This window comes from Heptranchias perlo, chromosome 15, assembly GCF_035084215.1.
Source record: "Heptranchias perlo isolate sHepPer1 chromosome 15, sHepPer1.hap1, whole genome shotgun sequence".
Lineage (NCBI taxonomy): Eukaryota > Metazoa > Chordata > Chondrichthyes > Hexanchiformes > Hexanchidae > Heptranchias > Heptranchias perlo.
Window position 1 is genome coordinate 3,160,302 of NC_090339.1, and position 27,268 is coordinate 3,187,569.

The 27,268-nt window shown below is 46.5% G+C and overlaps 1 protein-coding gene across 2 annotated transcripts in view; it reads left to right on the forward strand.

Moving 5' to 3' along the window:
- LOC137332839 (interferon-inducible GTPase 5-like) overlaps positions 1 to 27,268 on the forward strand; it is a 380,546-nt gene that overhangs the window by 13,474 nt on the left and 339,804 nt on the right. Inside the window, exon 3 of one of the 2 annotated variants that reach the window (XM_067996776.1) lies at positions 361 to 4,674. The exons of the other annotated variant lie outside the window; for it this stretch is intronic. Within the exon in view, the coding sequence (XP_067852877.1) occupies positions 361 to 1,585 (1,225 nt within the window). The 3' untranslated portion in view covers positions 1,586 to 4,674. Of the gene's footprint in view, positions 1 to 360; positions 4,675 to 27,268 lie in introns of those variants that run through there. 2 annotated transcript variants of the gene reach the window in all.

Genomic DNA, 27,268 nt, shown 5'->3' on the forward strand with positions numbered 1-27,268 from the left:
CTGGGTTAAACAGTTGAGACATTAAACCATGGCCCACCTACCTGTTCAGGTGGGTATCAAAGATCTCATGTCATTGTTGGAAGAAGAGCAGGGAGTTCTCCCAGTGTCCGGGCCAACATTCCCCCCTCAACCAACAGCACCAAAAACAAATTAACTGGTCATTAATCTCATTGGTTGTTGTGGGATCTTGCTGTGCATTAATTAGCTGTCACATTTGGCGACATAACAACAGTGATTGCACTTCATAAGTAATTCATCAGATGTAAAGTGTGGGGACGTCCTGACGATGTGACAATGTGCTTTATAAATGCAAGTTCTTTTCGTCTGTTGCAAAACATCATGTAAAATGTTTCCTTTCAGAGATCAGATGGCTCAGTCTTTGAACTCTACATTCTTCAGTCAGGAAGAGCTCAACAAACTGAAGTCTGATTATGAAACGGGTGGGCTGGGAAAGGTTAGACCTCTGATACAGTGGAAGATAAAGGAGCTGGACAATACAGAGCTTAACATTGCAGTGACAGGAGAAACAGGCGCAGGGAAATCCACCTTCATCAATACTATGAGAGGACTTCAGAGCGATGATGAGGGAGCAGCTGAAACCGGGGTCACAGAAACTACAATGGAGCCAACCCGATACCCACATCCCAACCTGCCTAATGTTTACTTCTGGGACCTGCCAGGAATTGGAACCACAAAATTCCCAGCCAATAAATACCTGAAGGAAATGAAATTTGAAAGATACGATTTCTTCATCATTATCTCACACAGTCGATTCAGAGAAAATGATACAAAACTCGCCAAAGAGATTAAACGGCTGGGGAAGAATTTCTACTTTGTTCGATCTAAAATTGACAATGATCTCAATTCAATGAAACGGATGAAAGTTAATGAAGAAGAAGAACTGGAAAAGATCAGGAATGACTGTGTCAGGAAGTTGCAAGAGGCAGGGATTCCATCACCCTCTGTTTTCCTGATATCGAACTTTGAACCGAATCTGTATGATTTTAAACAGTTAAATGAAGCTCTTGAAGATGATCTTCAGAATATAAAGAAAAGTGTGTTCATCCTGGCCCGTCCAAACCTAAATTTGGAGATTGTAGAGAGGAAAAGACAAGAGCTGAAGAAACGAGTCTGGATGTTGGCAACACTTTCAGGAGCAGTGGGAGCAGTGCCAGTTCCTGGCGTGTCCCTTGCTTGTGACATTGGGATTCTGGTTGGAGGAATAATAGATTTCCGTAAATATCTGGGTCTGGATGATGCCTCTCTTCAAAGACTGGCCAACATGGCAGGGAAACCTGTGGGAGTTCTGAAAGCAGTAGTGAAAACTCCCCTGGTTGGTGAAATAACTCCAGATTTAGTTACAAGGACACTGATGGGTCTCGCTGCTGTCACCATTTCAGCACTTGAGCTCGTCCTCGATTTCATACCAGTCATTGGTTCCATCTTTGGAGCAGGATCATCATTTCTGATGACCTACAAATTGCTGAATGATGCACTGAATGATCTTACGGAGAATGCACAGAGAGTGGTGATGGTTGCATTTGGGACTGATGAAAATGGTCGGCACCAAACACCAATCCAGTGAGTCGATGCTGTAGGTGATAAATTAAATGGGTCAAACCCCGAACGTTGCAGGAATTCCATTCTACGATACTCGCTTTTTGCTGCATTCGTTCCTGGAAATATTCCTCTTCCATTTCAGGGAAGGTTATCACAGTCTGATGCTTGGTGAAAGGGTTTGCCTGGGTACAATATGAGGAGGGAAATCAAGGGGTGGGAATTACAAAAGAGCCCATCCAATTTCCCACACATGCTGCACCCAGGCGATTCCTTGCATTAAACGCAGTAACAATCAAATCTGCCCTGTTCCTAAAATCACAGAATCATACAGCACAGAAGGTGGCCATTCTGCCCATCGTGCCTGTAGCCAGGAATGTCTTTGTTTTCTTCAAGTGATCGTGATGGATTCAGTTCCCACGTACAGCCCCTTTGTGATGTTCTTGTTTGATTCATAGTAAGAGCATCATTACTGGAATGAACTACCATGGGTTTGCAGTAGAGACAAACCCACTGTTACTCTGGGCTTGATTTTCTGAGTGTCGGTAATTTTTACTTTGGCTCCTGTTTCCACCCATGTAGGTGTCGTTCGCACCAAGTTGTATTCCCAATAGGTGATTAAATCAGCAGTACAGTCTTACTGTTAGCGCCACCAAACATAATACAGACATTTATTAAGAGACAAGTCCATTTTCCAATGTTATTAAACCTTTCACCACCTTCACCATACACCCCTCTAGGTCCTGGCTTTAGGACCATTGCTGCACCAAACACTGTCTGTCTGTAAAGTAATGAATTCACTGCAGTTCCATTAGATCCTGTTTTGCCTGAGAAGCAATAATATCAGATAATGAGACAGCAGAGAGGAGGGACCAGGATCAGGCTGTACCTTACCAATTAGTGCATAGACCACCCCTCATACAGACCACCCCTCATACAGAGCACCCCTCATACAGAGCACCCCTCATATCGACCACTCCTCATACAGACCACCCCTCATATAGACCACTTCTCATTTAGACCATCCCTCATATAGACCACCTTCAAAGACCACCCCTCCTATTGACCATCCCTCATACAGACCACCCCCATATAGACCCCCCTCATGTAGATCTCCCTCATATAGACCACCCCTCATACATTCTCTTCCCACACTATAACAGTAACTCTTGATTGGCAATAAATCGTTTTGACACAATTGGCTCAGCAGTTACTGCAAATCTAACTCAGACCCCGTTATACGAGTGTGTCTGACAGTGGGATAGATTTTTCTTGGGTGGGAAAGTTGGGGAGAAGTTGGGGGGAAATCTGTTGACCGTAGGCATTCAGCCGAGAGATGGAAATAATTTTGAGTATTGATGAGAAAGGCAGGAAACTGCACTGTTTCTGTCAGTACTTGTTTGCTACTAAACTGCATTGGTGTTTGATCATCAGTGGTTGACTGTGGAGGAACAGATCTTGGAGATGGTGGTGGGGAGTTAAGAGAGTGGGGGGACTGTACTACTGTGACAACTAATTAGCTCCGGGGAAATGGTGGACAACAATACACAGCTACTTCAACTCCATTGAGGAGCGGTCCCTTATGAGACTCTGACCGGCCAAAGACGCTGTGACTGGGGTCTGTGCCCTCCTGTGTCCTACAGGGGCAGTCGCCGATGGCAACCGCCTTACCAGTAGAAGGCAGAGTAACAAAAGCATCCAGTATTAATGGCGGTACCACCGATGCCAGTCATTATGCGGCCCACTGATTGATGAGGAAAGTGACTGAAGCTCTGTGTCAGAAAACTGGCCGACACCTCAGTTCCGGCTGCCACCAAAGGCAGCTGGAGTTCAGTAGAATTACCACCTTCCCCGAGGTGTGGGACGTCATCAACCATAGACATGGTGCAAAACAGGTGCTGCTCCACAATCCAGCAATGTATATTAATCACAGGGAGTTATAATACTTCATCAATGTCTACATGGTAAACGATGCACCTCTGAAATTCCTACAGTTCAGTTAGTGTTCTGCTGCCTGAGCCAAGATTCTTTGATTTTAAGTAGTGAAACTTGTCGACTATAATTGAATGAGACCGGGGTGGGTACTCAGTGCTGCTCCAGATACTCATCCCTGCCCCCAATCCCCATACAGAAGCCCATCAGCATGACAACAGAACAATGCAAGGATCAGGCTGGTGATGGAATAAGCTTTTCGGGTTCTGAAAGATTCTGATCTTTGGATCAATCACCGGGGGACATCGCCCCAGTCTCCAGTAAAGATGAGGATGCTGCCTGTTTCACACCACACCCATCAATAACTACATCAGTATCAGGTGTGACCAGGAACAGCAGCAAGAGTCAACTGGAGTACTGTAGAATTACCAACTTCCCCAAGGAAATCATCAATTGCACACACAATCCAATCTATGGGCCCCCCAGCAGGGACATTGTCTCAGTGTCCAGTGATGATGAGGGTGCTGTATGTTGGACAACGTAACCAGCAACAGAGACCTGAGATATCCCTGGGGATGGGAAGAGGGAGAGGAAAATGATAAGGAAGAAGCAGCAGCAGAAGAGCAGTTACTGCGGGAGGAGAGGTGTGGGAGCGTGTAACATCAACTTACTGAAACCATGTGTGCTGCATAATCAGTGATATGGGCAACAGGTTGATGTTATTGATGTGATATACTGTACTTTTACTCTATACTATGCTTTAATGTGATTTGGTCAGATCAATTGAACTTAATTAACATATATCCAAATGTATCAATTCTTGTTAATCAATAATTGTACCTCGGGACATTTTTTCTACGCTAAAGGCTCCAGATAAATGTAAATTGTATGAATTATGAATTATGAAGTATGTTATTATCAGGTCTGATGGTAATCTGACCAAGTGAACCTGATGAACAATGTAATTGTACCATAACATATTCTAAATATGAATGCAGTGTTGTTTGCCCTGGAGAAATGTATTGTATGTCACTGCTTTGCAAAACAGGGGTTGTGGGAAATGCTGTAGTGAATCAGATTCTCCACCCTGGGCATTGCTGTTGAGACAATACTGTGCCAACTCAAGCAGACAATATCCACATGCCACACAATGGATGCAATAAATGCCCTGAGCTTCATCCTGAAGATTGTGCTGAGTATTTATTTGTCATTAGCAACTTTGAAGCAGGAATGGCGGATAAGACATCCATAGATGGTGTTGGAAGAACTGAGCAGGAAAGTGTAGGAGAAGGTGAATTGGACATGGTTACTTTCCAGATGTGGTGTGTAGTTTAAGACATGGTGTAGCTGTGGCACTGATTGGAAGGTATCTGGAGACAGTGACTGAAGCTCCAGACTTTCTTGCTGCCGTGCTGTTTTTACAACTCGTTCCTCATTCTCATTTTCATTCTTGCTCTCCCATGACTTTGCCGTTCTGGTCATCGACCTGCATTTTGAGGCATCTTTGCAGAGGTAAAGTTAATGACCATGCAGTGGGGGGTTGTGGGGAGAAAGGAGGTGTCCCCTCTCCACCAAGCCATGTGAATTGCTGCTTCAGCATCCATTGGTATGTTTGATGATAATTCTGCTTGTAGTCTGAGCTTCATTGTATCCGTGTTCTGCTTCTGGCTGCAATTGTTGTTTGGGAGTCATGAGCCACGGCTGTCGAGGATAGACCTGGTCACCCAGGAGACATCCCTCCCCTCGTCCATCCCTTTCAACTCAGGCTGGTGCAGATAATTGGCTTAAAATTAAGACATCATGACAGCTCCTGGGCAAGCATCCAGTTCCGACGGGCCACAGCGAAAAATCGCGTAGACCTCCTCAGAAGACTAACACGGGACGCAACCAACAGAGCACCCTTCGTTGTCCAGTACTTCCCCGGAGCGGAGAAACTATGCCATGTTCTCCGCAGCCTTCAACATGTCATCAATGATGACGAACACCTCGCTGTGGCCATCCCCACACCTCCACTACTCGCCTTTAAACAGCCACCCAACCTCAAACAAACCATCGTTCGCAGCAAATTACCCAGCTTTCAGGAGAACAGCGTCCACGACACCACACAACCCTGCCACGGTAACCTCTGCAAGACATGCCAGATCATCGACACAGATACCACCATCACACGAGAGAACACCACCCACCAGGTGCACGGTTCATACTCCTGTGACTCGGCCAACGTTGTCTACCTCATACGTTGCAGGAAAGGATGCCCCAGAGCATGGTACATTGGCGAGACCATGCAGACGCTGCGACAACGGATGAACGGACACCGCACAACAATCGCCAAACAGGAGGGTTCTCTCCCTGTCGGGGAACACTTCAGCAGTCATGGACATTCAGCCACCGACCTTCGGGTAAGCATACTCCAAGGCGGCCTTCGAGACACACGACAATGCAAAATCGTCGAGCAGAAATTGATAGCCAAGTTCCACACCCATGAGGACGGCCTCAACCGGGATCTTGGGTTCATGTCACACTACACGTAACCCCACCAGCGAACAAATGTTATCTGTTTTTAATATAATGGGTCATTGACTGTCTTCCTTCTCTCTTTTTTGGGGGTTTGTATATTCGGTGGCCTTTTAGGTGACACCTCTCTGTCTGCTCACTGTGATTGCCTTGGCAACGGGCAGTAATCACCAGGCATTGTTCTCTGATTTTCAAATGCGAAGGATTCGAAAATTTCATTTCCACACCATTCACCTGAGGAAGGAGGAAGCCTCCGAAAGCTTGTGAAATTTAAAATAAATTTGTTGGACTATAACTTGGTGTTGTAAAATTGTTTACAGTAATCCTAATAAGGTAAGGAACAATACATAGATTGTTTTTAGACAGAGAAGTGTGAAGAATATTTCTGCAGTGTGAAGAGTTATTGTAGAGTGTGAGGGATTAAATTGGTTAACCCCCCAAAACCGGGCTCAGGTATCACGAACCACAATTAACCCATGCCCGGTGCTTCCTGTGCAGGGAGAGTGAGACGTTCGTCCAGTCTGAGGACTCACCCAAGAGCAGCGTTAAAATCCAGGCCTGACACGAGGATCCACCAGCAGGGGGAGCCCCAATCTCTTAAAGGGAGGATGTCTCTGAAAATCTCTTAAAGGTCGCCAGTACCTGTTATTTGCTAAAAATAACATTGTGCTGTCTGTACGGAGTCTGAATGGTGATCAGAGATCACACACGTAATACACAGATGCAGGTCCCGTTCCTATGTTTACACACTGATGAGTTATGTTAAAACATTGAATAAAGATTGCGCACTACTCAATCCTACATCCTCCAATCTGCACGCCAGACCTCACCAATCTGCCAATCTGAGTTGTTACCAGGCCTGCGAGAGTGCGGGCACCAAGGTTCTCTGCTGATGCACTAGAGGCCTTGGTGCAAGAGGTGGACAGAAGGAGGGATATCCGATATCCGCGGGGGAGGGGGTGGCGGTACAGGTTAAGAGGCCCTCCAGACATATGCCCTAAAGGCAGTGGGAGGCAGTGGGGGATGAAGTCAATTCCAAGTGCACAGCACCACGAATATGGATGCAGTGCAGGAAGAAGTTCAATGCTTTGACACTCAAGGTGAGTGAGGTCAACTGCCAAGTGGCCTCTCCTACCAATGGCACCACACACTACACCCTCCATTATCCATCACCCACATACAAACAAACTCTTTCAATCAATACTCAACTCTTCCAATCACTTGTTTCCTGCCCCTCACACGTTACCACTGTTGCAATCTGCCCACCCACAACTCATAGGCCACACATACTGTCAGCTCTTCAACCATGACAGTACATTACCCAGACACACGTCCCACTTTCTTGCCGGAGAAGATGGCGCATAACAGGAGGCAGCAAGTGGCAGTGGGGGAGTGTCATTTAGCCCCTCGAGCCTATTCTGCCATTCAATGAGATCATGGTGGACCTGTCCTAACTCAAAATACCCGCCTTAGCCCCATATCCATAAATACCCTTGGTTCTCAGAAATCTATCAAACCTCAGATTTAGCAACCACATTTGAGCTAGCATCAGCTGCCGTTTGCAGAAGAGCACTCCAAACTTCTCCCACCCTTTACATGTAGAAGCGTTTCCGAACTTCACTCCTGCACATCCTGGCTCTAACGGTTATGCTATGTCCCCTCGTCCTCGTAATCAAATATAGGAGACCTCCAAAAACAGTCACAAATGCATCAGCAGCCAAAAGCAATAATCTAGCAACTAACCTGTAAATCCTGCATGATCCCTTTAAATAGCCCTGGTCGGGAATCCTCCGGGCACTCTAAGACATGTTCAGATGGTCGGGGTTAAGACTGTGCGTTCAGTTGAGTGTTGAGTCCCAAAATGGTGTCTATCACTTTAAATCCGCATTGCACACTGATTGTATGCATTTTCTCCCTACTTTATATGCTGCCGGTGTTTGCTCTCTGCGCCTTCGCTAATACCTATACCAAGATGGTGTACGGCGCACATCATGCTAAAAACGTGCGTGCACAGAGAATACGCCATCTTGGCACTTCAGGAGGCCACACAGCGTCAAAACAACGGGCACTACATGGCCCAATTTCTAGCCCTTAGAGTTTAGTTCAGAGAATAGCCCACAGACTGCGGACAACTCACTGACAAAGAGTGCTTGCAATGTGTCTGATCTTTGGTAGTTGTGTGTTTGCCCATGTGTCAGAAAGTGAGGAGAGGGACAATTCATGACAAGAGCAAGATGGGACGAGCTCTGAGCTTGGCACAGGCCTCTTGCTTCACCCTCGCCCCACTGTATCGATGCTCTCATGCCCAATTATGGTGAGGATGGGCTCATCAAATTTAGTTTCTGGATCCTCCTCCACTTCTGGTCTGTTCCTTCCATTATCAGGTTGAAATTCTGCTCTTGGTGCATTCCCAGGACTGGGGCACTTTGCATGGTTCAATGTGCACCCCCAGTACACAGAGGGGACCCCCTTGGGCTTTCCGAGGTCCAATTATTCACACAAGGCTGGCACGGTCCCAGTGCAATTTGTGTCAGTAGCTGTGAGGTCGGAGGGTGGCGGTGGGGGAGAGAACGGGATTACCTGTGTAGAGATTTAAATGTGTAGGAGCAGCACCTTAAAGCTGTCTCTGCACTTCTTGATGTGGGGGAAAAGCTTCCTTTGGGCTGGTATTGCTGCACTTCTTGTGAAGTGGGCCAGAAGTCTAGTAATTGCCATGGGGGAGTGAGGTCAGACCCCTTTAGTGAGACAATCCTGTGGGTGAGGTGAAGAAAGGTCCTGGGAAGGAGGTGGGCCATTTTTGGATATGAGGAGCACTTTCCTCAGCAAACTTCACACACATTGGTGTAGGAAGAGGAGGCTGAGCAGAGCAATGCAGTGCCAGCAGTGAAGAGGTCATCTTCCAAAATCAGGAAGAAATTCAACCTCTCCAAGGAGTTTGGTACGGTAAGGGAATCCTCTACTTCTCTCTCTGCATTAGCCTGTCTGCAGCACACACACACTTTCCCCATAGTCAGCTGTACAGTCACATGGGACTCTCTCATACCTTCAGACACCCCTTGGCTCTCTCTACCACTGGCACAAGGTAATCATTATTCATATTAAATTCCCATCTTCACAACAAGACACCAAGAATTGGTATTGGAAGAAGCACAATAATCTGCAGCCCTGGGACTTTACCAGTGTCCATTGTAGTTTCACAGACAAGTGAACGAGGCCGAGTCTTTCACCTTCCCGGGAATCCTCTCACGGATGGTGGCCTGGCCCATTAAAGATTCTCCCAGTACCCAGAAATTCTCACCTATTCTTAGCTTGTACCCTCCTTTCCTGCAGATCCATCACAGCAATGGGGGAGGTGGGACCTCAGGATGAGGAAGATGATGATCAGGAAGGGGAACAGGAATAGGAACAGAGAAACAACTACTTCCTCACTAACTATGAATATAGTGATGATGAAGATGAAGAGGATGATGATGAAGAGGGAGATGAACGAGATGAAGTGAGACTCAAGGCCCACCCATGAGTTCCTGCCCCACGTTTCTCTGTCCCAAACTCTTTGAACTCACCCCTTCCATCACTTGCTCCTTCACTTCCATGCACCAGCTCAGATACTCTCACCCAGTGGGATTAGATGGTGTTAGTGATCATGTGACACTGGGTGATTCACGGAGCACGAGGAACCTGGAGGAGTGGAGAGTGGGTGAGAATGTGACACACTGGAGGCTGAATGCCAAAAATATCACTTCAAAAAGTCATTCCCATCTGCAATAACCTCTCCCCAAACTTTCAGCAGTCTTCAGATTCAGAAACCCCTCATTTTCACCAATCTCATCTCCACCTGCCAACAGCTGAGCCTCATATCTTTCATTCTGACTAACCCCGAGTGCATTTTTGGAGTAAAACCAGGATATCAGGGGCTGCAATGCCACTTGCCCTCATTACCATATATTTAAATGAGCAGCACGGGGATAATTGGGGGAAGGGCCAGATTATGTTTGGAAATTTGGGCGCATTGTTTTTGGGACAGAATTGGCTCATAGAATCATAGAATGATATAGCACAGAAGGAAGCCATTCGGCCCATCTTGCTTGTGTCAGCGCTTTGAAAGAGCTGTCCACTTAGTCCCCCTCCCCTGCTCTTTCCCCAAACCCCTGCAAACTTTTCCCCTTCAAGTATTTATCCAATTCCGTTTTGAAAGTTATTATTGAATCTGCTTCCACCACCCCTTCAGGCAGTGCATCCAGATCATAACAACTCGCTGAGTGAAGAATTTCTCCTCATCTCCCCTCTGGTTCTTTTGCCAATTACCTTCAATCTGTTTCCTCCAGTTATTGACCCGTCTGTCACTGGAAACAGTTTCTCCTTATTTACTCTATCAAAACACTTCATGATTTTGAACACCTCTATCAAATCTCCCCTGAACCTTCTCTGCTCCAAGGAGAACAATCCCAGTTTTTTAGTCCCACATCCCTGGTAACGTTCTAGTAAATCTCCTCCACACTCTCTCTCAGGCCTCGACATCCTTCCTAAAGTGTGGTGCTCAGAATTTAACACAATACTCCAGCTAGGGCCTAACCAGTCGTTTATAAAGGTTTAGCATAACGTCCTTGCTTTTGTACTCTCTGCTTCTGTTTATAAAGCCAAGGATCATCCTCTGCTTTTTGAACAGCCTTCTCAAGTTGTCCTGTTACCTTTAATAATTTGTGCATGTGCACCCCCAGGTCTCTCTGTTCCTGCATCTCCTTTAAAATTGTACCATTTAGTTTATATTGCCTCTCCTCATTCTTCCTGTCAAAATGCATCACTTAACACTTCTCTGCATTAAAATTCATCTGCCATGTGTCAGCCCATTTCACCAGCCTGTCCATGTCCTTCTGAAGTCTGTTATTATCCTCCTTACTGTTTACTACATTTCCTAGTTTCGTGTCATCTGCAAACTTTGAATTTATGCCCTATTTACCCAAGTCCAGGTCATTAATCCATATCAAAAAGAGCAGTGGTCCTAATACTGACTCCTGGGGAACACCACTGTATACTTCCCTCCAGTGTGAAAAACAAGGTCGCATTTATTACCACCACTGTAGTGGAACCAAGATAATTCGCTATTGTCACTGACAGGAAGTGGGAGGACAATACTCACCCAACCCTTTGTCTGGAATGTGTAATTTGATCCAGTCATTGTCAGGCAGGCTGCAGGGTTCAGGCAAGGTCCAGCACTCACACTACTGATTTCCATGATGTGGAGATGCCGGTGATGGACTGGGGTTGACAATTGTCAACAATTTTACAACACCAAGTTATAGTCCAACAAATTTATTTTAAATTCCACAAGCTTTCAGAGGCTTCCTCCTTCCTCAGGTGAACGGTGTAGAAATTAGATTTTCGAATCCTTCGTATTTTAAAATCACAGAACAATGCCTGGTGATTACTGCCCGTTGCCAAGGCAATCACAGTGAGCAGACAGAAAGGTGTCACCTAAAAAGGCCACCGAATATACAAACCCCCCCAAAAAAAGGAGAGAGGGAGAGAGAGAAGGAAGACAGTCAATGACCCGTTATATTAAAAACAGATAACATTTGTTCGCTGGTGGGGTTACGTGTAGTGTGTCATGAACCCAAGATCCCGGTTGAGGCCGTCCTCATCGGTGCGGAACTTGGCTATCAATTTCTGCTCAACGATTTTGCGTTGTCGTGTGTCTCGAAGGCCACCTTGGAGTATGCTGACCCGAAGGTCGGTGGCTGAATGTCCATGACTGCTGAAGTGTTCCCTGACAGGGAGAGAACCCTCCTGTTTGGCGATTGTTGCGCGGTGTCCGTTCATCCGTTGTCGCAGCGTCTGCATGGTCACGCCAATGTACCATGCTCTGGGGCATCCTTTCCTGCAACGTATGAGGTAGACAACGTTGGCCGAGTCACAGGAGTATGAACCGTGCACCTGGTGGGTGGTGTCCTCTCGTGTGATGGTGGTATCTGTGTCGATGATCTGGCATGTCTTGCAGAGGTTACCGTGGCAGGGTTGTGTGGTGTCGTGGACGCTGTTCTCCTGAAGGCTGGGTAATTTGCTGCGAATGATGGTTTGTTTGAGGTTGGGTGGCTGTTTAAAGGCGAGTAGTGGAGGTGTGGGGATGGCCATAGCGAGGTGTTCGTCATCATTGATGACACGTTGAAGGCTGCGGAGAACATGGCGTAGTTTCTCCGCTCCAGGGAAGTACTGGACGACGAAGGGTACTCTGTTGGTTGCGTCCCGTGTTAGTCTTCTGAGGAGGTCTACGCGATTTTTCGCTGTGGCCCGTCGGAACTGTCGATCGATGAGTCGAGCATCATATCCCGTTCTTACCAGGGCGTCTTTCAGCGTTTGTAGGTGTCCATCGCGTTCCTCCTCGTCTGAGCAGACCCTGTGTATTCGCAGGGCCTGTCCATAGGGGATGGCCTCTTTGACGTGGTTAGGGTGGAAGCTGGAAAAGTGGAGCATCGTGAGGTTGTCCGTGGGCTTGCGGTAGAGTGAGGTGCTGAGGTGCCCGTCTTTGATGGAGATTCGTGTGTCCAAGAAAGAAACTGATTCTGAGGAGTAGTCCATGGTGAGCTTGATGGTGGGATGAAACTTGTTGATGTTATCGTGTAGTCTCTTTAGTGATTCCTCACCGTGGGTCCATAGAAAGAAAATGTCGTCGATGTATCTGGTGTATAGTGTTGGTTGGAGGTCCTGTGCAGTGAAGAAGTCCTGCTCGAACTTGTGCAGGAAAATGTTGGCGTATTGGGGTGCGAATTTGGTCCCCATGGCTGTTCCGTGTGTTTGGGTAAAGAACTGGTTATTGAAGGTGAAGACATTGTGATCCAGGATGAAGCGGATGAGTTGTAGGATGGCGTCTGGAGATTGGCTGTTGTTGGTGTTGAGTATTGATGCTGTCGCAGCGATGCCGTCATCGTGGGGGATACTGGTGTAGAGTGCCGAGACGTCCATCGTGGTGAGAAGTGTTCCTGGTTCAACAGGTCCATGGGTACTGAGTTTTTGTAGAAAGTCTGTAGTGTCGCGACAGAAGCTGGGGGTTCCCTGCACGATGGGTTTCAGGATGCCCTCGATGTATCCAGAGAGGTTCTCACACAGGGTTCCGTTGCCTGATACGATAGGACGTCCGGGTGTGTTGGCTTTGTGTTTCTTTGGGAGGCAGTAGAAGTCTCCCACGTGGGGAGTACGTGGGATGAGAGTGCGTAGGATGTTTTGAAGGTCTGGATCGAAGGTCTTGATCAGTTTGTTGAGCTGATGGGTGTATTCTTTGGTCGGGTCTGTGGGTAACCGTCTGTAGTGTTCCTGGTTGTCCAGTTGTCGGTATGCTTCTTTGCAATAGTCCGTTCTGTTCTGTATGACGATGGCTCCTCCTTTGTCCGCTGGTTTGATGACGATGTTGCGGTTGGTCTTGAGAGCTTTGATGGCGTTGCGTTGTGCTCGGGTGACATTCTGGACTGTCTTCCGAGTGCGGCTGATGAATCTGGCATAGATGCATTTCCTGACAGCTTGAGCATACATGTCAAGCTGAGGGCAGCGACCCTCTGGAGGAGTCCAGTGAGACTCTTTCCTCTTCGGTTGCTGTATCGCGGATCCCTCTGTCTGCTGTTTCGGATCGTTGATTGTCTCATTGGGTTCGCTGCTGAAATCTTGGGGTTTGTGGAAGAATTCCCGGAGCCTCATTCTCCTGATGAATTCCTCTGTGTCCGCCGTGAGACTAGTGGGGTCCATTTTGGTAGTGGGGCAGAAATTGAGCCCTCGGCTGAGAACTTCGATTTCGTCTGGTTGAAGGGTGTGGTCGGACAGATTGACGATAGACTTCCCTGTGGTTGCAACCGTGGTACCAGGGGAAGCTTGGTCGATGCTGGTGGTGATGCCGAGTTTCTCAAGCTTCCTGCTCTTGGTTTTCATGTAGGCAGCGTTGTTCCGTTGCCTCGTCTGTTTGGCGGTATATCGTAGCTGGTCTGCTGTGTCCTGAGTACAGGTTGAGAGTATGGACTCTATCTTAGTTTCGAGGTTGCGGCGTCTGCTGTAGAGTTGGTGTACGAGATGGTTGCGGAGTGTGCGAGAGGTACGACGGCAGAGTCTCTCAGCGTAATCCGAGTTGTATGTGGACTTGAGTGGGTTTGTGATCTGTAGTCCTTTCGGGATCTTGTCTGCTTTCTTGCAGCTCTGTAAAAACTTGATGTCTGTGTCTATATGCGCGATCTTCTTGGATATCCTTTCCACTGTGAGCCGACAGTTTGTGGTGTCGATGGTAGCCATGATGTGGAGATGCCGGTGATGGACTGGGGTTGACAATTGTAAACAATTTTACAACACCAAGTTATAGTCCAACAAATTTATTTTAAATTCCACAAGCTTTCGGAGGCTTCCTCCTTCGTCAGGTGAACGGTGTAGAAATGAGATTTACTACTGATTTCAGAAGACACACAGCGCTCACACTACCGAGTTCAGAAGACACACAGTGTTCACATTACCGAGTTCAGAAGGTGATCAGGACTCACACCAGTGAGTTCAGTGAATGCGGAGCCCTAACACTGTACAGTTCAAAGAACACACAGTGCTAACACGACCGCATTCAGAGAATGCACAATGCTAACACGACCGAGTTCGGAGAACACACAGCAGTAACAGGACCGCATTCAGAGAATGCACAATGCCAACACTACCGAGTTCAGGGAACACACAGCGCGAACACTACCGAGTTCAGGGAACGTACAGCGCTGACACGACCGAGTTCAGAGAACGTACAGCACTAACATTACCGAGTTCAGAGAACGTACAGCACGAACATTACCAAGTTCAGAGAACGTACAGCACTAACACTACCGAGTTCAGATAACGCACAGCACTAACACGACCGAGTTCAGAGAACGTACAGCACTAACATTACCGGGTTCAAAGAACACACAGCACTGACACGACCGAGTTCAGAGAAGGCACAGCGCTAACACTACCGAGTTCAGAGAACGTACGGCACTAACATTACCGGGTTCAGATAATGTACAGCACTAACATAACCGAGTTCAGAGAACGCACAGCACTAACATTATCGAGTTCAGAGAAAGCACAGCACTAACATAACCGAGTTCAGAGAACGTACAGCTCTAACATTACCAAGTTCAGAGAACGTACAGCACTAACACTACCGAGTTCAGAGAACGTACAGCACTAACATTACTGAGTTCAGAGAGCGCACAGCACTAACATTACTGAGTTCAGAGAATGCACAGCACTGACACGACCAAGTTCAGAGAGCGCACAGGACTAACATGACCGAGTTCAGAGAATGCACAGCACTGACATTACTGAGTTCAGAGAAGGTACAGCACTAACATTACTGAGTTCAGAGAGCGCACAGCACTAACATTACTGAGTTCAGAGAATGCACAGCACTGACACCACTGAGTTCAGAGAATGCACAGCACTAACATTACTGAGTTCATAGAATGCACAGCACCAACACTACTGATTTCAAAACACGAACTGCGCTGACACTACTGAGTTCAGAAGACACACAACGCTCACACTACGGAGTTCGGAGAACGGACAGCGCTGACATTACTGAGTTCAGAGAACGTACAGCACCAACATTACTGAGTTCAGAGAATGCACAGCACCAACATTACTGAGTTCAGAGAATGCACAGCAATAACATTACTCAGTTCAGAGAATGCACAGCAATAACATTACTGAGTTCAGAGAGCGCACAGCACCAACATTACTGAGTTCAGAGAACACACAGCACTAACATTACTGAGTTCAGAGAACACACAGCACCAACATTACTGAGTTCAGAGAAAGTACAGCACTAACATCACCGAGTTCAGAGAATGCACAGCACGAACACTACTGATTTCAAAACACGAACTGCGCTGACACTACTGAGTTCAGAAGACACACAAAGCTCACACTACCGAGTTCGGAGAACGTACAGCGCTGACATTACTGAGTTCAGAGAAGGTACAGCACTAACATTTCCGAGTTCAGAGAATGCACAGCACGAACATTACTGAGTTCAGAGAAGGTACAGCACTAACATTACCGAGTTCAGAGAATGCACAGCACGAACATTACTGAGTTCAGAGAGCGCACAGCACTAACATTACTGATTTCAAAACACGAACTGCGCTGACACTACTGAGTTCAGAAGACACACAACGCTCACACTACAGAGTTCGGAGAACGTACAGCGCTGACATTACTGAGTTCAGAGATCGTACAGCACTAACATTAACGAGTTCAGAGAACGTACTGCACTAACATGACCGAGTTCAGAGAATGCACAGCACTAACATTACCGAGTTCAGAGAACGTACAGCACTAACATTACCGAGTTCAGAGAATGCACAGCACTAACATTACCGAGTTCAGAGAACGTACAGCACTAATATTACCGAGTTCAGAGAATGCACAGCACTAACATTACCGAGTTCAGAGAACGTACAGCACTAACAATACCGAGTTCAGAGAACACACAGCACTAACAATACCGAGTTCAGAGAACACACAGCACTAACATTACCAAGTTCAGAGAATGCACAGCACTAACAATACCGAGTTCAGAGAACACACAGCACTAACATTACCAAGTTCAGAGAATGCACAGCACTAACATTACCGAGTTCAGAAGACACACAGCACTAACATTACCGAGTTCAGAAGACACACAGCACTAACATTACCGAGTTCAGAAGACGAACAGCGCTCATACTACCGAGTTCAGAAGAGACACAGCGCTGACATTATCGAGTTCAGAAGACACACAGTGTTCACATTACCGAGTTCAGAAGGTGATCAGGACTCACACCAGTGAGTTCAGTGAATGCGGAGCCCTAACACTGTGCAGTTCAAAGAACACACAGTGCTAACACGACCGCATTCAGAGAATGCACAATGCTAACACTACCGAGTTCAGGGAACACACAGCGCGAACACCAACAAGTTCAGGGAACACACAGCGCTGACACGACCGAGTTCAGAGAACATACAGCACTAACATTACCGGGTTCAGATAATTGTAAACAATTTTACAACACCAAGTTATAGTCCAGCAATTTTATTTTAAATTCACAAGCTTTCGGAGGCTTCCTCCTTCCTCAGGTGAACGATGTGGAAAATGGGTTCAGATAATGTACAGCACTAACATTACCGAGTTCAGAGAACGTACAGCACGAACATTACCGAGTTCAGAGAATGTACAGCACGAACATTATCGAGTTCAGAGAATGCACAGCACTAACATTACCAAGTTCAGAGAACACACAGCACTAACATTACCGAGTTCAGAGAACACACAGCACTGACACGACCGAGTTCAGAGAACACACAGCACTGACACGACCGAGTTCAGAGAAGGCACAGCACTGACACGACCGAGTTCAGAGAACGTACAGCACTAACATAACCGAGTTCAGAGAACACACAGCACTAACATTACTGAGTTCAGAGAATGCACAGCACTAACATTACTGAGTTCAGAGAATGCACAGCACTAACAATACCGAGTTCAGAGAATGCACAGCACTAACATTACCGAGTTCAGAGAATGCACAGCACTAACATTACCGAGTTCAGAGAACGTACAGCACTAACATTACCAAGTACAGAGAATGCACAGCACTAACACTACTGATTTCAAAACACGAACTGCGCTGACATTACCGAGTTCAGAAGACATACAGTGCTGACATTATCGAGTTCAGAAGACACACAGTGTTCACATTACCGAGTTCAGAAGACACACAGTGCTGACATTATCGAGTTCAGAAGACACACAGTGTTCACATTACCGAGTTTAGAAGACACACAGTGCTGACATTATCGAGTTCAGAAGACACACAGTGTTCACATTACCGAGTTCAGAAGACACACAGTGCTGACATTATCGAGTTCAGAAGACACACAGTGTTCACATTACCGAGTTTAGAAGACACACAGTGCTGACATTATCGAGTTCAGAAGACACACAGTGTTCACATTACCGAGTTTAGAAGACACACAGTGCTGACATTATCGAGTTCAGAAGACACACAGCGCTGACATTACCGAGTTCAGAAGACACACAGTGCTGACATTATCGAGTTCAGAAGACACAGTGTTCACATTACCGAGTTCAGAAGACACACAGTGCTGACATTATCGAGTTCAGAAGAGACACAGTGTTCACATTACTGAGTTCAGAAGGTGATCAGGACTCACACCAACGAGTTCAGTGAATGCGGAGCCCTAACACTGTGCAGTTCAGAGAACACACAGCGCTAACACGACCGCATTCAGAGAATGCACAATGCCAACATGACCAAATTCAGGGAACACACAGCGCGAACACAACCGAGTTCAGGGAACACACAGCGCTAACATTACTGAGTTCAGAGAACGTACAGCACTACCACTACCGAGTTCAGAGAACACACAGCACTGACACGACCGAGTTCAGAGAAGGCACAGCGCTAACACTACCGAGCTCAGAGAACGTAAGACATTAACATTACCGAGTTCAGAGAATGCACAGCACTAACATTATCGAGTTCAGAGAATGTACGGCACTAACATTACCGAGTTCAGAGAGCACACAGCGCTGACACGACCGAGTTCAGAGAAGGCACAGCACTGACACGACCGAGTTCAGAGAACACACAGCGCTGACACGACCGAGTTCAGAGAACACACAGCACTGACACGACCGAGTTCAGAGAAGGCACAGCACTGACACGACCGAGTTCAGAGAACACACAGCACTGACACGACCGAGTTCAGAGAAGGCACAGCGCTAACACTACTGAGTTCAGAGAAGGTATAACACTAACATTACCGAGTTCAGAGAGCACACAGCACCAACATTACTGAGTTCAGAGAACGTACAGCACTAACATTACCGAGTTTAGAGAGCGGACAGCGCTGACACGACCGAGTTCAAAGAACGCACAGCACTAACATTACCGAGTTCAGAGAAGGCACAGCGCTAACAATACAGAGTTCAGAGAATGCACAGCACTAACATTACTGTGCTCAGAGAACGCACAGCACTAAAATTATCGAGTTCAGAGAACGCACAGCACTAACATTACTGATTTCAGAGAACACACAGCACTGACACGACCGAGTTCAGAGAAATGTAAAGAATCTTACAACACCAGGTTGCAGTCCAACAATTTTTCAGAGTTCAGAGAAGGCACAGCGCTAACACTACCGAGTTCAGAGAACGGATAGAACTGACATTACCGAGTTCAGAGAACGCACAACGCTGACACGACCGAGTTCATAGAATGCACAGCACGAACATTACCGAGTTCAGAGAACGTACAGCACTAACATTATCGAGTTCAGAGAATGTACAGCACTAACATTATCGAGTTCAGAGAATGCACAGCACGAACACTACTGATTTCAAAACACGAACTGCGCTGATACTATTGAGTTCAGAAGACACACAACTCTCACACTACGGAGTTCAGAGAACGTACAGCGCTGACATTACTGAGTTCAGAGAACATACAGCACTAACATTACCGAGTTCAGAGAACGTACAGCACTAACATTACCGAGTTCAGAGAACGTACAGCACTAACATTACCGAGTTCAGAATATGCACAGCGCTGACATTGCCGAGTTCAGAAGAAGCACAGTGCTGAAATTACCGAGTTCAGAAGACACACAGTGTTCACATTACTGAGTTCAGAAGACGATGAGGACTCACACCAGCAAGTTCAGTGAATGCGGAGCCCTAACACTGTACAGTTCAGAGAACACCCAGTACTAACACGACCGCATTCAGAAAATGCACAATGCCAACACTACCGAGTTCAGAGAACACACAGCACTGACGCGACCAAGTTCAGAGAAGGCACAGCGCTAACATTACCGAGTTCAGAGAACGTACAGCACTGACGCTACCAAGTTCAGAGAAGGCACAGCGCTAACACTACCGAGTTCAGAGAACGTACGGCACTAACATTACCGAGTTCAGAGAACGTACAGCACTAACATTACCGAGTTCAGAGAACACACAGCGCTAACACTACCGAGTTCAGAGAACGTACAGCACTAACATTACTGAGTTCAGAGAGCGCACAGCACTAACATTACTGATTTCAAAACACGAACTGCGCTGACACTACTGAGTTCAGAAGACACACAACGCTCACACTACAGAGTTCGGAGAACGTACAGCGCTGACATTACTGAGTTCAGAGATCACACAGCACTAACATTAACGAGTTCAGAGAACGTACTGCACTAACATGACCGAGTTCAGAGAATGCACAGCACTAACATTACCGAGTTCAGAGAACGTACAGCACTAACATTAACGAGTTCGGAGAACACACAGCGCTAACACGACCGCATTCAGAGAATGCACAATGCTAACACTACCGAGTTCAGGGAACACACAGCGCGAACACTAACAAGTTCAGGGAAAACACAGCGCTGACACGACCGAGTTCAGAGAACATACAGCACTAACATTACCGGGTTCAGATAATTGTAAACAATTTTACAACACCAAGTTATAGTCCAGCAATTTTATTTTAAATTCACAAGCTTTCGGAGGCTTCCTCCTTCCTCAGGTGAACGATGTGGAAAATGGGTTCAGATAATGTACAGCACTAACATTACCGAGTTCAGAGAATGTACAGCACGAACATTATCGAGTTCAGAGAATGCACAGCACTAACATTACCGAGTTCAGAGAATGCACAGCACTAACATTACCGAGTTCAGAGAATGCACAGCACTAACATTACCGAGTTCAGAGAACGTACAGCACTAACATTACCAAGTACAGAGAATGCACAGCACTAACACTACTGATTTCAAAACACGAACTGCGCTGACATTACCGAGTTCAGAAGACATACAGTGCTGACATTATCGAGTTCAGAAGACACACAGTGTTCACATTACCGAGTTCAGAAGACACACAGTGCTGACATTATCGAGTTCAGAAGACACACAGTGTTCACATTACCGAGTTTAGAAGACACACAGTGCTGACATTATCGAGTTCAGAAGACACACAGTGTTCACATTACCGAGTTTAGAAGACACACAGTGCTGACATTATCGAGTTCAGAAGACACACAGCGCTGACATTACCGAGTTCAGAAGACACACAGTGCTGACATTATCGAGTTCAGAAGACACAGTGTTCACATTACCGAGTTCAGAAGACACACAGTGCTGACATTATCGAGTTCAGAAGAGACACAGTGTTCACATTACTGAGTTCAGAAGGTGATCAGGACTCACACCAACGAGTTCAGTGAATGCGGAGCCCTAACACTGTGCAGTTCAGAGAACACACAGCGCTAACACGACCGCATTCAGAGAATGCACAATGCCAACATGACCAAATTCAGGGAACACACAGCGCGAACACAACCGAGTTCAGGGAACACACAGCGCTAACATTACTGAGTTCAGAGAACGTACAGCACTACCACTACCGAGTTCAGAGAACACACAGCACTGACACGACCGAGTTCAGAGAAGGCACAGCGCTAACACTACCGAGCTCAGAGAACGTAAGACATTAACATTACCGAGTTCAGAGAATGCACAGCACTAACATTATCGAGTTCAGAGAACGTACGGCACTAACATTACCGAGTTCAGAGAGCACACAGCGCTGACACGACCGAGTTCAGAGAAGGCACAGCACTGACACGACCGAGTTCAGAGAACACACAGCGCTGACACGACCGAGTTCAGAGAACACACAGCACTGACACGACCGAGTTCAGAGAAGGCACAGCACTGACACGACCGAGTTCAGAGAACACACAGCACTGACACGACCGAGTTCAGAGAAGGCACAGCGCTAACACTACCGAGTTCAGAGAAGGTATAACACTAACATTACCGAGTTCAGAGAGCACACAGCACCAACATTACTGAGTTCAGAGAACGTACAGCACTAACATTACCGAGTTTAGAGAGCGGACAGCGCTGACACGACCGAGTTCAAAGAACGCACAGCACTAACATTACCGAGTTCAGAGAAGGCACAGCGCTAACAATACAGAGTTCAGAGAATGCACAGCACTAACATTACTGTGCTCAGAGAACGCACAGCACTAAAATTATCGAGTTCAGAGAACGCACAGCACTAACATTACTGATTTCAGAGAACACACAGCACTGACACGACCGAGTTCAGAGAAATGTAAAGAATCTTACAACACCAGGTTGCAGTCCAACAATTTTTCAGAGTTCAGAGAAGGCACAGCGCTAACACTACCGAGTTCAGAGAACGGATAGAACTGACATTACCGAGTTCAGAGAACGCACAACGCTGACACGACCGAGTTCATAGAATGCACAGCACGAACATTACCAAGTTCAGAGAACGTACAGCACTAACATTATCGAGTTCAGAGAATGTACAGCACTAACATTATCGAGTTCAGAGAATGCACAGCACGAACACTACTGATTTCAAAACACGAACTGCGCTGATACTATTGAGTTCAGAAGACACACAACTCTCACACTACGGAGTTCAGAGAACGTACAGCGCTGACATTACTGAGTTCAGAGAACTTACAGCACTAACATTACCGAGTTCAGAGAACGTACAGCACTAACATTACCGAGTTCAGAGAACGTACAGCACTAACATTACCGAGTTCAGAATATGCACAGCGCTGACATTGCAGAGTTCAGAAGAAGCACAGTGCTGAAATTACCGAGTTCAGAAGACACACAGTGTTCACATTACTGAGTTCAGAAGACGATGAGGACTCACACCAGCAAGTTCAGTGAATGCGGAGCCCTAACACTGTGCAGTTCATAGAACACACAGCGCTAACACGACCGCATTCAGAGAATGCACAATGCCAACACTACTGAGTTCAGAGAACACACAGCGCTAACACGAACGAGTTCAGGGAGCATACAGCGCAAACATTACCGAGTTCAGAGAATGCACGGCACAAACATTGCTGAGTTCAGAGAACGCACAGCACTAACATTACTGAGTTCAGAGAACGTTCAGCACTAACACTACCGAGTTCAGAAGACGAACAGCGCTGACATTACCGAGTTCAGAAGACGAACAGCGCTGACATTACCGAGTTCAGAAGACACACAGTGCTGACATTACCGAGTTCAGATGGTGATCAGGACTCATGCCAGCGAGTTCAGTGAATGCGGAGCCCTAACACTGTACAGTTCAGAGAACACCCAGTACTAACACGACCGCATTCAGAAAATGCACAATGCCAACACTACCGAGTTCAGAGAACACACAGCACTGACGCGACCAAGTTCAGAGAAGGCACAGCGCTAACATTACCGAGTTCAGAGAACGTACAGCACTGACGCTACCAAGTTCAGAGAAGGCACAGCGCTAACACTACCGAGTTCAGAGAACGTACGGCACTAACATTACCGAGTTCAGAGAACGTACAGCACTAACATTACCGAGTTCAGAGAACACACAGCGCTAACACTACCGAGTTCAGAGAACGTACAGCACTAACATTACTGAGTTCAGAGAGCGCACAGCACTAACATTACTGATTTCAAAACACGAAGTGCGCTGACACTACTGAGTTCAGAAGACACACAGTGTTCACATTACTGAGTTCAGAAGACGATGAGGACTCACACCAGCAAGTTCAGTGAATGCGGAGCCCTAACACTGTGCAGTTCAGAGAACACACAGCGCTAACACGACCGCATTCAGAGAATGCACAATGCCAACACTACTGAGTTCAGAGAACACACAGCGCTAACACGAACGAGTTCAGGGAGCATACAGCGCAAACATTACCGAGTTCAGAGAATGCACAGCACAAACATTGCTGAGTTCAGAGAACGCACAGCACTAACATTACTGAGTTCAGAGAACGTTCAGCACTAACACTACCGAGTTCAGAAGACGAACAGCGCTGACATTACCGAGTTCAGAAGACGAACAGCGCTGACATTACCGAGTTCAGAAGACACACAGTGCTGACATTACCGAGTTCAGAAGACACACAGTGTTCACATTACCGAGTTCAGATGGTGATCAGGACTCATGCCAGCGAGTTCAGTGAATGCGTAGCCCTAACACTGTACAGTTCAGAGAACACCCAGTGCTAACACGACCGCATTCAGAAAATGCACAATGCTAACACGACCGAGTTCGGAGAACACACAGCGCGAACACTACCGAGTTCAGGGAACACACAGCGCGAACACTACCGAGTTCAGAGAACGTACAGCCCTGACACGACCGAGTTCAGAGAAGGCACAGCGCTAACACTACCGAGTTCAGAGAACGTACGGCACTAACATTACTGAGTTCAGAGAACGTACAGCCCTGACACGACCGAGTTCAGAGAAGGCACAGCACCAACATTATCGAGTTCAGAGAACATACAGCATTAACATTATCGAGTTCAGAGAGCACACAGCGCTGACACGACCGAGTTCAGAGAAGGCACAGCACTAACATTATTGAGTTCAGAGAACGCACAGCACTAACATAACCGAGTTAACAGATCGCACAGCGCTGACACGACCAAGTTCAGAGAACGCACAGCATTAACATTTTCGAGTTCAAAGAACGTTCAGTACCAACATTACCGAGTTCAGAGAATGCACAGCACCAACATTACCGAGTTCAGAGAATGCACAGCACCAACATTACCGAGTTCAGAGAATGCACAGCACTAACATTATCGAGTGCAGAGAATGCACAGCACTAACATTATCGAGTGCAGAGAATGCACAGCACTAACATTACCGAGTTCAGAGAATGCACAGCACTAACACGACCGAGTTCAGAGAACGTACAGCACTAACATTACTGAGTTCAGAGAACACACAGCACTAACATTATCGAGTGAAGAGAATGCACAGCACTAACATTACCGAGTTCAGAGAATGCACAGCACGAACACTACTGATTTCAAAACACGAACTGCGCTGATACTATTGAGTTCAGAAGACACACAACTCTCACACTACGGAGTTCAGAGAACATATAGTGCTGACATTACTGAGTTCAGGGAACATGCAGCGCTGACATTACTGAGTTCAGAGAACGTACAGCACTAACATTACCGAGTTCAGAGAACGAACAGCAGTAACATTACCGAGTGCAGAGAACGAACAGCACTAACATTACTGAGTTCAGAAGACGCACAGTGCTGAAATTATCGAGTTCAGAAGACACACAGCGCTCACACTACCGAGTTCAGAAGACACACAGTGCTGACATTATTGAGTTCAGAAGTCACACAGTGTTCACATTACTGAGTTCAGAAGACGATGTGGACTCACACCAGCGAGTTCAGTGAATGCGGAGCCCTAACACTGTGCAGTTCAGAGAACACACAGCGCTAACACGACCGCATTCAGAGAATGCACAATGCCAACACTACCAAGTTCAGAGAACGTACAGCACTAACACTACCGAGTTCAGAGAACGTACAGCACTAACATTACCGAGTTCAGAGAACGTACGGCACTAACATTACCGAATCCAGAGAATGCACCGCGCTGACACGACTGAGTTCAGAGAACGCCCAGCGCTGACATGACCGAGTGCAGAGAGCGCACAGCACTAACATTACCGAGTTCAGAGAATGCACAGCACTAACATTACCGAGTTCAGAGAGCGCACAGCACGAACATTACTGAGTTCAGAAAATGCACAGCACTAACATTATCGAGTTCAGAGAACGTACAGCACTAACATTACTGATTTCAGAGAACGTACAGCACTAACATTCCCGAGTTCAGAGAACGTACAGCACTAACATTATCGAGTTCAGAGAACGTACAGCACTAACATCACTGATTTCAGAGAACGAACAGCACTAACATTATCGAGTTCAGAGAACGTACAGCACTAACATCACTGATTTCAGAGAACGAACAGCACTAACATTACCGAGTTCAGAAGACACACAGCGCTCACACTACCGAGTTCAGAATACGCACAACGCTGACATTACCGAGTTCAGAAGAAGCACAGTGCTGAAATTATCGAGTTCAGAAGACACACAGCACTAACACAACCGAGTTCAGAGAATGTACAGCACTAACATTATTGAGTTCAGAGAATGTACAGCACTAACATTATTGAGTTCAGAGAATGTACAGCACTAACATTATTGAGTTCAGAGAATGTACAGCACTAACATTATTGAGTTCAGAGAATGTACAGCACTAACATTATCGAGTTCAGAGAATGTACAGCACTAACATTATCGAGTTCAGAGAATGTACAGCACCATCATTACCGAGTTCAGAGAACATAAAGCACTAACATTACCGAGTTCAGAGAACGTACAGCACTAACATTATTGAGTTCAGAGAATGTACAGCACTAACATTACCGAGTTCAGAGAATGTACAGCACTAACATTACCGAGTTCAGAGAATGTACAGCACTAACATTACCGAGTTCAGAGAATGTACAGCACTAACATTACCGAGTTCAGAGAATGTACAGCACTAACATTACCGAGTTCAGAGAATGTACAGCACTAACATTACCGAGTTCAGAGAATGCACAGCACGAACATTACCGAGTTCAGAGAATGCACAGCACGAACACTACTGATTTCAAAACACGAACTGCGCTGATACTATTGAGTTCAGAAGACACACAACTCTCACACTACGGAGTTCAGAGAACATATAGTGCTGACATTACTGAGTTCAGAGAACGTACAGCACTAACATTACCGAGTTCAGAGAACGAACAGCAGTAACATTACCGAGTGCAGAGAACGAACAGCACTAACATTACTGAGTTCAGAAGACGCACAGTGCTGACATTACCGAGTTCAGAAGATATACAGTGCTGACATTATTGAGTTCAGAAGTCACACAGTGTTCACATTACTGAGTTCAGAAGACGATGAGGACTCACACCAGCGAGTTCAGTGAATGCGGAGCCCTAACACTGTGCAGTTCAGAGAACACACAGCGCTAACACGACCGCATTCAGAGAATGCACAATGCCAACACTACCGAGTTCAGAGAACACACAGCACTGACGCGACCAAGTTCAGAGAAGGCACAGCGCTAACATTACCGAGTTCAGAGAACGTACAGCACTGACGCTACCAAGTTCAGAGAAGGCACAGCGCTAACACTACCGAGTTCAGAGAACGTACGGCACTAACATTACCGAGTTCAGAGAACGTACAGCACTAACATTACCGAGTTCAGAGAACACACAGCGCTAACACTACCGAGTTCAGAGAACGTACAGCACTAACATTACCGAGTTCAGAGAATGCACAGCACTAAC